Here is a 12062-nt window from a genome sequence, read left to right as displayed (position 1 = left end):
CTGGAGAGCTCTGTTAGCCTACTCAGGCATATTTGATCTCATAGTGTAACACGTGAATTTAAGTGTGGGGTACCCCAAGGTCAATTGTCCATTACTTTTTCATCTTTATATTCTTGCGTGGCTGTGTGTACTCAATAAAATATGTCAGAGTGCATGTTTTCCAGACACAGGAATGCCGACTTTGATATGACAGAAAGACTTCTGTTTTTAACAGCTGCTGCATCAGCATTGACCCGAGAGGGCAAAGTACAACTAATATGGAAGATAACCAATAACCTCATTAAAACTGTGACTTCTTATTGGCTGCTTTGGAGTTTACAACCCAAGCGACAGTCTATTTATGCTTCGCCTCTTGCATTTGGAAGCCGCTCGCTGTTCATCAGTGCCACCACAGGTGAGAAAGATGCTTTTTGAGCACTGCCTCCACTAGGGGGTTGCATTACAGGTAGTTTGCAAGAAGAAACCTTTCTTGTTTACTGTGTATTTTTTTATTTTTTTATTTTTACAGGATGTCCAAGTCAGTGCTGCTGCTGCTGCTCCTGACATTGTCAGGTAAGAGACTAGTCCACTATACGCAAATGAAAGCACACACATTTTCATTTGTTGTGCACTTAACAAATAACTGTCTATGAAGATTGTAAATTGTTCATAGGTGTGAATGTGAGCTGGAACTGTTTGTCTATAAGTGACCTGTGATTGTCTTGCAATTAGTCCAGGGTGTACCCCACGTATTGCCTAAAGTCAGCTGGGCTGAGTTCACCCACAGCCCGAATAAGGAAAAGCGGTATACGGATGGAAAGTGTATTGTTCCCCAAAAAAAAAAAGAAAAAAAGGAAAATTACGCTACAATATTACATAATTGATTCTATGTCGTCATAACAGTCGAGCTCAACGTACAGTACGGTCACGTAATCACAGCAATTGACCTCCTGAACATCAGTGCTGAGATTAGATCGAGACAAATGATTTATAGCACCACGCAATACTGTTATGGCCCACTTATCAGAGTAGATAATTGGCAGCCATTAATTTGAAGGTATCAATCAACCTGAAAGGCTTTTTGATCTACTGTAAAGAAGTGTGGTTCTCACTTTTAAGCTTGTTGTGTCAATTCCCGAATGGAGCTTCTCAGAAATAAAACACAATATAACTAAGTTCCTCCACAGGACTGCACGCTGCCCCAATCGCACCTCTGAGAGGATTGCCCAAGGTGTCGCCACCTTTTGGGCTCTCTGATGTGTCTCAGCAGAATGAAATCCTTGGACATATTCCTGATGGCTTTCACCAAGGTACTGAGCCATCCAAGGGATTCTTTGACAACGGCCTGGTGCAAGACCACATCAAGGAGATGAGCAGGAGGACAGGTACATAGCAGCATACGCAAGGTGGACACAAATAATTGGAAACAAAAATCTCTTGGTTAGAAAGATGAACTATTAAGTGGTCTCAAACCCACCCCCGGTTGATTTGTTAACTAGATTAAGATGTCTGTTACAATGTAATGGTTTATTTATTGTACAACTTAATCAACATGGGCTTCAACTAAATGTCTCCGTGATCATGTATAGGTTTAGTCCAAAACCTCCTTGATGAAGGATTGGGAGAGGTTGAGACAAAACACTGGCCGGCAGATGAAGGTAATTTGTAAATCAGTGACAATTATTAATAGAAAGTAAATTATGATATATGCATCCACATATTTGAAATATACAAATACATTTACAAATGTCTTTGGTCTCTGCAAAATGTCTTTCAGTCCCGATTGACGTGCCAGCGCAGAGGAATGGAGGTGGTTGGGTTCGAGTTGAGGAACCCTCATTTTCTTCTCACCTTCCAGATGGTTTCAGACAGGGAACCGAACCTGTTATGTCGATCCCAGATGGATTCAGGCAGGGAACCGAACCCTTCATGTCGATCCCAGATGGTTTCAGGCAGGGAACCGAACCCTTTATGTCGATCCCGGATGGTTTCAGGCAGGGAACCGAACCCTTTATGTCGATCCCGGATGGTTTCAGGCAGGGAACCGAACCCTTTATGTCGATCCCGGATGGTTTCAGGCAGGGAACCGAACCCTTTATGTCGATCCCGGATGGTTTCAGGCAGGGAACCGAACCCTTTATGTCGATCCCGGATGGTTTCAGGCAGGGAACCGAACCCTTCATGTCGATCCCGGATGGTTTCAGGCAGGGAACCGAACCCTTCATGTCGATCCCAGATGGTTTCAGGCAGGGAACCGAACCCTTCATGTCGATCCCAGATGGTTTCAGGCAGGGAACCGAACCCTTCATGTCCATCCCAGATGGTTTCAGGCAGGGAACCGAACCCTTTATGTCGATCCCAGATGGATTCAGACAGGGAACAGAACCCACAAGCCCTATCACTAAAAAACTGAAACTGATAGCTGAACCCTTGTCTTATATCCCAGATGGTTTCAGACAGGGAACCGAACCATCCATGTCTATCCCAAATGGTTTCAGACAGGGAACCGAACCATTTTTGCCGATTCCAGATGGTTTCAGACAGGGAACCGAACCATTTTTGACGATTCCTGATGGTTTTAGACAGGGAACAGAAGCTTCCATTTCTATTCCACATGGTTTCAGACAAGGAACCGAGCCGACTATCTTTATCCCCAGTGGGTTTAGACAGGGAACAGAACCATCTCTTCACACCTCAGAGGATTTCAGGCAGGGAAAAGAACCACTGGTTAAAACCGAAAAGGGACAGGAGCGTTCCACTTCCTGGCTCTTAACAAAGACATGTAAAGGGGAAGTCATTAATGGAAAGTGCTATGAGTTCAACCCCATGCCATTGGCCTTTAAAGAAGCACAGGTGACACCATTTTATATACCCATCCTTCTTCTGAGGTGCAGTTTATCGTGTACCAATGATAACATGATGCATTTGCACGATTTGTCTTCAGGATTTATGTAAAGCTCATAACCCACACGCTGAGCTGGCATCTGTAACAAGTGGCGACCTTCATTCCCGCTTGGTTTCCATGGTTACCAGCGGCGGTGAGCGCAGCCCACAGTTGACGTGGCTGGGGGCCACGGTTAAGGCAAGTCCCTTTAATCCACCGAACTCTGAATACACACTGATACACTGAACTAAGGAAATGGGCCTCAATTAATGGGATATAAAGCGTCTCCTGTCACAGTTTTTATTAATAGGGCACAGTGACACTGAATGGAGGCCAAGGATAGTCACACCAGATATCTTATCTCCAAAACAGTGTTATTCTTACCTTGGTTCCAACATTGACATTTGGACTTCTAAGTAAATGTTTCTTGTAGCATTGACGTGAGACAGTGAGGTCAGTACCATTGAAAATCAAACATTACTAACTTGATTGTCACACAATGTACAAATATTTCAAATGCTGCAGAACCAGCAGGCCTCGTGGCTCGATGGCTCAGAGATGAATTACAGTGACTGGATGCCGGGTCAGCCCAACATTCACACGGACAAAGATGTCTGTGTGGAGATGTTCAAGATAGGTGAGACACTAGAAATACTCTTCACAGGCACGGTACATCTTTATTTACCAAGGTTAAATTCAAATTCATGCCCCACCGCTGTATGACAAATGTAAACTTGCGTACGTATATTAAATCATATGGAAAGAGCTTTGTTACAGTTTCAGCTCTTGTGAAATGCGTTATATTAATAAAGTTGTGTTACATTGCATTGTATTCAGTGATCACATTATGGGCGCTATTATACAATAATACAGTATAATAATTATTTTTTTCAACAAACAAGCCAACTAGTCAGCTAATTTAAGACACTTTAGTCAAAAGTTATAAAATTCATGCAACCATACAAGTTAAACCCTGATTAAACGGAAGGTAAGAAAAGTCAAGTATGTTATTTATTTAAACTGTAACTCAAGTGCTCAGCAACGATTCCTCCTTAATAATAATGAATTGATCTAATTGTGTAAATCTTTGAAGCCTCGCACTTTCATCTGGACAATTAATCAAAGGTCGCAGATAACAGACAGTATAGTATTTGGTATCTATTGATCAAGTGCAAAGTCAGTCTTTTGTACTGTGGCGCCGACAACAACTTAACAACAAAGTTGTCCCAACCCTATCTTTCAGATGAGAGCTGGTGGACCGCGGCTGACTGCGATCTGAAGAGAGCATCTATCTGCTCGTACCAAATCGCTGCAGCATAACAATCCACAAGATATCTTGCTCTTCACATTTTGCCAAAACACCAGCACATTCTAATGCTGATTAAAACATTGAACGCATCCTACACAGTGTCTTTGTCTTCATTATTTTTCGTAAGACTTACGACAGAAAACGCCACGCATTACGTACACTTGGAGTCTAAATCCAGACAACACTTTAATGATCATGTTCCATTTGTGTGTTACTGTTTACAAAGCAAGTACTGTATGTACAGAATAAGGAGCCAATTTAAAACAATTTCTTACAATATGAGTACCTGGAAAGTGCAAAAGTACATCTGATAAAGACAGAAATAATAAAAATCATGCTGTACATTACATATTTAAACTGTATCCATAAATAATCACAGATATACACATATCAATTTGGTGACAGTCACAGAGAATGATGCAAAGATACAACACAGGCTGTCGTTTGTCTTAAGTCACTTCCTCTCAGGAATACCAAAACCACGAGAACCACCCTCCGATAAAGGTTTATCCGAAGTCTTACAACTCAATCTCCGATGCAAGTGAACAAAAAAAAGAAACAAAAGAAATCACCGGATCAAAAGACTGTATCAATGTGTTGCAGGGACACTTTGGCTTAGTAACACAAACAGCTGTCATCACTTACATGCCCTTACACACACACACACAGTCTCTTCACACTGCAGCTTTTAGTGTCCAAATTGATCAAAACACTTAGTGTAATATGTACCCTGTTAACAGGACAGACGTGTAGTGGGATTTAATACAAACTAACAAAAAAATATTTGAAGCGATGACAGCTAACAGTCGGGTTAGAGGGTGGCTGCAGGAAGACAAAAGGAGTTTGCAGGTGAAATGATGCGAGGTGGCACAAAGAAGACAAAAGCACCCAACAAAGTATTGCTATTAACATCTGGTGGAGCCCTTGGAGAATTCCTAAACCGTGTCAGAAACAACAGAGAGCGATTACAATATGCTACTTTTCCTATAAATAAAAAGTTATCTTAGTAACTCAAAAAACATTCAATAAACAGACTGCATGTGTTCTCTCCAGAAGTCTCATCTGCCGCCAATACAGTGCCACGTTATGATGATGTGACAATTCACAATCCAAAATGTCATTTCACATGAGCACATGCCAAGCTACAGGCTCCATACGTGCATCTGCAGAAACAACCAGAAGCTCAATGAAACAAACATTACAATGACAAACGGAAAGGCCGAGAAATTTGGTCTCCTATTTGAACTGTGTCACAAAATAGGGCTGCTGGGCAGTAGCTTTGAGGCAACAATCGACCTCTCTGCACTCAAGGCAAACTAAATAAAGGAGGAGGACAGAAAGGTCACTTGAAAATATACATACAAATACAAACAATATGAAGAGGTGGTGTCGTGATGCTGAAAGCTTAAGATGCCTTTGGATCTGAACCGCAGCGCCAGCGCTATTTGGTCAGCCCACAGCAAAGAAACTTAAGCACCTTTCACTTGGATGTGACAGAATGAGGCAAGCTGACATCAATGGAGGTGCGGCGGGTCACATGGATGACCATGGAGGGAGGGGTGGTGGTGGTTGTGGTGGGGGAGGCAGCAGCGGGGTCTTTGGGATTGGGGAGAGGGAGGGCAGGGACGTGCTCATGCTAGTTGATGATGTCCGACTCCCCCGAGGAGATCCTGGTCAGCCTCTTGGTGGAGCCCCACAGCTTCCGTGTGATGTGGCCTGAACGAAGCTGAGAGGAGCCGAGGTAGAGGAAGCGGAGTAATATAGGTTGGAGGAGGAGGAGGGGGAGAATAAGTATGAAGCAAAAAGAAACAAGGAGAGAAGGGATGTGATTTATGAGTGATTAGTTCTTAATATTTGATTGCTGGTAAAGCAATAAATAGAACATCAAAATGTTGAATCACTTTGTTGTGAATAGGTGGTAAGGGAAAAGGTGTGTAATGATTTTCAGTTTGAACCAATTTCTGCCATCACAACAAAACATTCTGTGAGGATATTTTGTCATTGACTGTATAGCATTCAAATGACTTTAAAAACTAAGTAAAATTCTTAATCAGTGCAATATTATTAGCTTATATTATTAGAAAGTATCGCCTGCAGGAATATGGCTTGCAGAAGTAGAGATTAGTGGTGTGAATGATTTGATTTTGACATTATAAAGTAATGACACTTCTGGTAATCAACATCCAATCAACACTTGAAATGGGGCCGGTCGAGGACTGGACTATAGCTGCTATGGTTTGTGGATGACAGAGGCGGGGCTGAACACAAGCTGGTCTCGCTGGTGCAGTAGGCGAGTTGGCGAGCGAGCTCGAAGCGGGGCCAGCAAGGGGGAGGCCATGAGTGGCGATCCCTCCAGACTCTGAGCGATGTAGTTCCTCAGCGAGTTCTTTACCTCGGCTGGCTTGCCCACGCCCACGATGATCAGTTTGCCATCCTGTAGGCCCACCAGGATGTGACTCTGCTCCTTGGTGACGGATACGCAACGCACAGGCACGCGCATGGCCATGGGCTCCGCACACAGCGACAGACTGCAGAGAACCACAAGATCAGCTGTTCACTTGATTGCACCAATACGAGCAAATCTATGCAGTGGAACCTTAAGTCATACAACATGTAATTCAAAAACTTTCTGGAAAAACACCTTTAAAGTGGCATAAAACGTCATTGTTTTCACATTGTGCAATTCGTCATCATCATGGCAGATGTTGTGTCAAGTGAGCGCTCAGGGCAACAAGGATCAAAAGATTGATTTAGGCCAAGTTTTGCATTTTCAGTTGTTTTTTGACTTTTTTTTTTTTTAGGACAAAAAAAACTGCTACCATGGGTGACATCACCAGGGCTGCCAAAGGATACCAATCATCCATATTTTTTTCAGGGAAATCACTGAACGTTAACTCGTTACGCCCCTAACAGTGACTGTTGCAGAAATAAAAAAAAAAAAAAAAAAAAAATCCAGATTCCGACATTAATGGTGGCAGGTATGACGATGTGTAAGGCCATCAAGGTGCTGGCCAGTACACATTTCACGCATGAATACATTGTTATTAACACTGTATTGTAAAAAAACAAAACAAAACTCAAGCACCCATATCGGACAGCTGCCCAACCGCTCTTCTTTTTTGGTGTTCATATCAGGGAGCGTTTGGTGCATGCACGCTATTTTGCGCTGCCCCAGCTGCATGCGAGCTAAGGTTGATGCAGTGGCTATATTACAATATCAAATATTGAACCTACATTGTCCAACAACTATATTTACCGTTGAGTATGATTAAAGAGTAATGATTATGTTGTCCATTTGAACAATATGCATATCTTAATTTTCACCATCATTCTTGTCTATGATTAGATATACTTATCTATGACACTTAAGATTGTTGCTAAAACATTGCCGTATATTTGTAAGACGATGGTTATAGCTTAACAGTGGAACTGAACTGACTACTATTATCATTATTTCCTAATGGGAAAAATTGTTTGAGAATCGTTCCTCTGTACTCAAAACATGATCGAATTTACGCTTGGATTTACCGATGGAGGTCTCGAATGGACACGTAGCCTTGCTCACTGCCAGTCACGACGAACTCCCCAGAAACGCACATGTCAGTCATCTGCTCCTTCAGAGGTTCACTACAAAGGTGCTTCCCATTGACAGAGTAAAGGTGGAGGGCGTTTTTATTCTGTAACAAGAAGCCAAAGAAATATTAGCTAACAACCTAAGTTGATTTTCCGAGATATAATGTTTATTAAAGCAATATACACACTTTTAGTGTGGTTTTGCCCTCCAAGCAGGTGTAGACTAGCAGATGACCTTCCCAGGACACGGCGAGGTGGAGGACGGACATGGGCAAGGAGCTGTCGCATGGCGGCCGCAAGCATCGCACGTACTGACCTCTGCGCACTGTGTGGATGATCACGACTCCATCCTGATATACACACAGATGAAAAAGTCAGGAGCATTATGTGCACAGACCTCTACCAAGGCTTAAACATTTTGAATGTGTGATGGAACCCGAAAGAGAAATGTAAGAACATGCTATAGTTAACGCTGCTGTTGGATGGAAAATTCTCCTGACAAAAACCTTTTTGTTGAGCCATTAACGGCTTTGCCAAAGAGAGCAAGCCATTTTCAGCACTTTATATTGTTCAATAACTTGTTCAAATAACAACCCATTTGGAGGCTGACCAATGAAGGCCAGAGATATGCGGATCTAATTTGGTAAGGCAACCTCTGCAGTAGCAAATGGGTCCACACCAGATGGCGCTGTTTTTCGATTGTTCACCAATATGTCTTCCTTTTAATTCAAATGAGTAATGGAGAAAGGTAACTTGTAAGGTGACAGAAATAATGGAAGCAATTCTGATGAATCACTGTTGAAAAATTATGCATCGGGTAAACTAACTATTTGCTCTCTTTGTGGTTTAGTGAATTATAAGACATGTAATAAAAGTATTACAGTATAGTCAATACGCAATATGTTGAGTTTAATTTGCTGTCAAAAGCAGAATATGCATCAGATGGTGTTTAACACAATGAAACTTGCTCTGACATTACCACTTGTGTGTTAACCCTCACCCGTGCTCCAGACACAGCCATGTCCAAGTCTGTGCTAATACTGACACTGACCACCTCATCTGTGTGGCCGTATAACACCTGCACAGGTTTAGGATGCAGACCTACTGGAGCACCGCCCTGCAAGAAGAGAGAACAGTCAAATCAGTTGTAATCGTTATGAGCAAACCTATCCTTCTGTTGCTTCATGTTGTGTTAATATGCTGATGATCATTTTCACAGTCAAAGAGGCTACAGAAATAAATATGTGAACCGAGCTGGTTGCATATAGTGACTAGGTTGGACCAGTGACGCTCGAACCTGCTGCAGAACCTGCCACACCATGCAGGTGGTGTCTCTGGAGCCGGAGATCAGGTGGATGCCGCAGTGGTCTGTTGACAGGCAGGTTACAATATCTGAAGGAGATATAAGATGCAAGGAGAAATACACACAGGTTGGTAAACATCTAAAAAAAAGACTTCTTAAAAAACAGACTGGATATGGGCAATACAATATTCATAAAATCAAAAACTTGTGGCAAGGCTTTCCAGAAGACCGCAATTGCGTCTCTGTCTACTATTGTATGTAACTTACCCATATGCCGGATGTGCTGGCCAACACTCTTGCCCTTGACAAGTGAGGTGACTCTGAGGCTGTTGTCCCAGTGGCCTCCGCTGAAGAGCAACTTTCCATCATGCGAGACCACAAACAGCCTCGTCGTTACCTCCACACCAGGAGCAAAGGGTCCTGACAGAAAACGCTGGGTCCTGAAGGCAACGAGTTACACATGTGCTTAGTGAAAGAAGTATTTTTCTCCAGCGTCAAATAGATTGTTTGACTGCATGCAGGTGCACTATTCTCACTTGGTATTGGACACTGTGGGGTCCTTAATGAAGGTGAAGTAGTTGGAGATATTCTTGTTATAAGGCAGCCAGCCATGTGTCCCAAACAGACAGTTTTGACTTACTGTCACCTTGACAAAATAAATGCACAGACACTGTCATAATCTGCAGTGAATTCATTCAAAACAATTCAGAAATATTCTAGTCTAACAAAAATCATCAACCAATACAATCGAGCATCAGAGAAGCAGCAGGCTGCAAAGCCAACCATTGTGTCTGGACTCCCTTGACTGATGAAGGAGTGAGACTGATTCTTTGGCACAATAGCTTTAACAAGTGGTACGTTGTCACTGATGCCCTGAAAGAACACGGAGAAAATATCAGCGTGTGATGTGGCATGTAATGCACAAGAGTAAACAAAGATGATGGCAGAGAGGCCAAACCTCCACAAAGAAGGGCTTAAGGTCGCTGAGGTGTTCAATCATGACCAGAGGACACAAATCCAGCAGAGCCTTCCTCTTCTCCACTTCCTCCTGAGAAAGACGAATTGGATGTGGCTCCTATTCTCCCAAACACACAGACAGAATGATGCAGTCAAAATGCAATATATACGCTTACTCTTGATTACAGAAACCATCATATATCTATGGCAGTTTCCCAACCTTTATTGGGCCAAGGCACCCATTTTACACGAAACAAAAATACTGAAATAATGATGATCGCGTCTCAATTGACTTACTCCGTGTTAAATCTGGTCTTGTTTGATTAAACACAAAACTGATATAAGAGGCCAGGACGTATTCTGTTGTATATGTGGAAACACGTTTATTGTATCTTCTGCCATCTAACGTAAGAGCATTTAACAGGCATAAAGAGATGAATAAAGATATAGCGTATTTCTAACTATTAAGTAAGAGCTTTTGGAGAAATTGACTGCGCTACCCTGTATGATCCCTCACGGCACACTACCGTGGGTTGGGAATCACAGATCTAGGGTGTTTCTGCACCTTGAGTAGCTGGCAGGGTGTCTGGCCAAAGTTGCTGATCATGCCTTCCAGGGCCTTTCGTTCCTTTTCATCAGTGATGGCATCAAGGTCTACTGCTCCTATGAAGCCAAGATGGCATAAAATACTGAGACTGCAATGAATTTTATTTGTATCTACTTACATGACACCAGAAATAAGAAAAGCGCATGGAAAGATAGTGTTTGGGAGAATGAGACGGTTCAGAATGCCTTACCCTCATATGTGCAGTAGTAGAAAACATTGAGGGCCTCCACTGCGGCGGGACCTCTCTGCTTGTGACCGAAGATCAGATCGATCCACTCATTAAGGTGCGCGGACACATATTCAGACTCCTGTCACAGTGACAGACACACAAGTCTTGAAATCAGCATGTACTACAATGGCACAAGATTACATTCCTTTTCTCACACTTGTATGATAAAATGCAATAAATAGCATAATGAAGCAGAGTGAATGAGTACATGAACTAGAACAAAAGCTCACCAGGGCTTTGCGGTGTTTATAGATAAAGTCCTCAGGGGACTTGGCCCATTTGGGCAGAATTACATCATTTACTTTTTCTTTGGTTATCTGCCGGCGACCAAGGTCAAAGTCTGGGTAACAGCGGGGCACAAAGGAGTGTAAGTAACATTGTCTTATTCTCTTACAGTAACCGTGTGTATCACAACTTTGGGTCCATAGAGAGCCTCACCATTGTGGTTCTCCAGAAACTCTGGGAAGTAGAAAAACTCCGGTATGAGCTCCTTGACATCATTGGGATTGTCCATGAGAGTCAGCCAGGTTGCCGGAATGGAGTGGAACTGGCGGTCGGCACAGTCAAATCTGAAGACAGTCAGAAACAAGATGATGTACACTGGGCGTAACATGTCACAGCCAAAAGGTGAAAAACATGCTGAAGATTGAGCAAACCTGCTTACCGTCCACTCTGCAGTTGGATATGCAGGGAGGTGAAGGGCTCAACTCTGATCAGATAATGCATCACACCAGCTGCACTCGAATAGTGGGTGCCATAATGAAACTTGTCGATAGTTCCTGTTGGGTCCTCGAAACTTTCATATCTGACAGACAACAGAATAAAAACTCAAATCCAAAGGAATTTCTGCTCCTGTTGCAGTGAGTTTCAAAATAGAAAAACTACTAGATGTTAACCCTCTGTAATTAGCCATATTTGTGCATAAATTGGTCCCAGAATACCACACAATCCATCTTTTTACTGAACACAACTAGTAAAGATCATAGATCAAAAATATGTGAACCTTTTGGTTTTAATAAAATCTAGTTGAGCAGCAAAAACCTCAAACAAACTTTGGGTTGTCATTTTGCATCAACCATACTCTGTTAAATTTCATTTGGCAGGCAACCAGTCAAAAAGGCTTGATGAACCAAGGAATAAACTTTCCCGTCAATGGTAACGATGCATCCAGGTCCTGAGGCATCAAAGCAGCCCAAAACCATAAAGGCCCCCTCCACAATA

General features: G+C 42.6%; 2 protein-coding genes across 6 annotated transcripts in view; one reads left to right on the top strand and one right to left on the bottom strand.

The window, feature by feature from the left end:
• Positions 1-318: 318 nt before the first annotated feature.
• On the top strand, positions 319-4266 carry LOC148340685 (uncharacterized). Its single transcript, XM_088292232.1, has 8 exons — positions 319-394; positions 509-552; positions 1167-1364; positions 1569-1637; positions 1757-2832; positions 2924-3061; positions 3389-3500; positions 4107-4266. Exons 2-8 carry the CDS (start codon positions 510-512, stop codon positions 4181-4183), a joined length of 1713 nt encoding a protein of 570 aa, XP_088148358.1. The 5' UTR covers positions 319-394; position 509; the 3' UTR covers positions 4184-4266.
• Positions 4267-4328: 62 nt separating this feature from the next.
• The window catches only part of nbeal1 (neurobeachin-like 1), a 34098-nt gene continuing 26364 nt past the window's right edge, over positions 4329-12062 (bottom strand). For 3 of the 5 annotated variants that reach the window (XM_088292226.1, XM_088292229.1, XM_088292227.1), the window contains 14 exons: positions 11506-11646; positions 11280-11410; positions 11072-11181; positions 10803-10920; positions 10571-10668; positions 10007-10123; positions 9832-9921; positions 9585-9694; positions 9316-9488; positions 9043-9137; positions 8746-8862; positions 7934-8095; positions 7701-7849; positions 4329-6700 (listed from right to left, as the gene is read on the bottom strand). In XM_088292226.1, coding sequence (XP_088148352.1) covers positions 6403-6700; positions 7701-7849; positions 7934-8095; positions 8746-8862; positions 9043-9137; positions 9316-9488; positions 9585-9694; positions 9832-9921; positions 10007-10123; positions 10571-10668; positions 10803-10920; positions 11072-11181; positions 11280-11410; positions 11506-11646 — 1909 coding nt within the window. In that variant the 3' untranslated portion in view covers positions 4329-6402. The remainder of the gene's footprint in view (positions 6701-7700; positions 7850-7933; positions 8096-8745; positions 8863-9042; positions 9138-9315; positions 9489-9584; positions 9695-9831; positions 9922-10006; positions 10124-10570; positions 10669-10802; positions 10921-11071; positions 11182-11279; positions 11411-11505; positions 11647-12062) is intronic. The other 2 variants (XM_088292228.1, XM_088292230.1) reach the window with 1 other exon arrangement.

Source organism: Idiotropiscis lumnitzeri, chromosome 3 (genome assembly GCF_059441095.1).
Source record: "Idiotropiscis lumnitzeri isolate Australia: NSW breed Sydney's pygmy pipehorse chromosome 3, RoL_Ilum_1.0, whole genome shotgun sequence".
Classification (NCBI taxonomy): domain Eukaryota; kingdom Metazoa; phylum Chordata; class Actinopteri; order Syngnathiformes; family Syngnathidae; genus Idiotropiscis; species Idiotropiscis lumnitzeri.
Note: the sequence above shows the minus strand (reverse complement) of the source record. Positions and strands in the feature narration are given on the sequence as shown.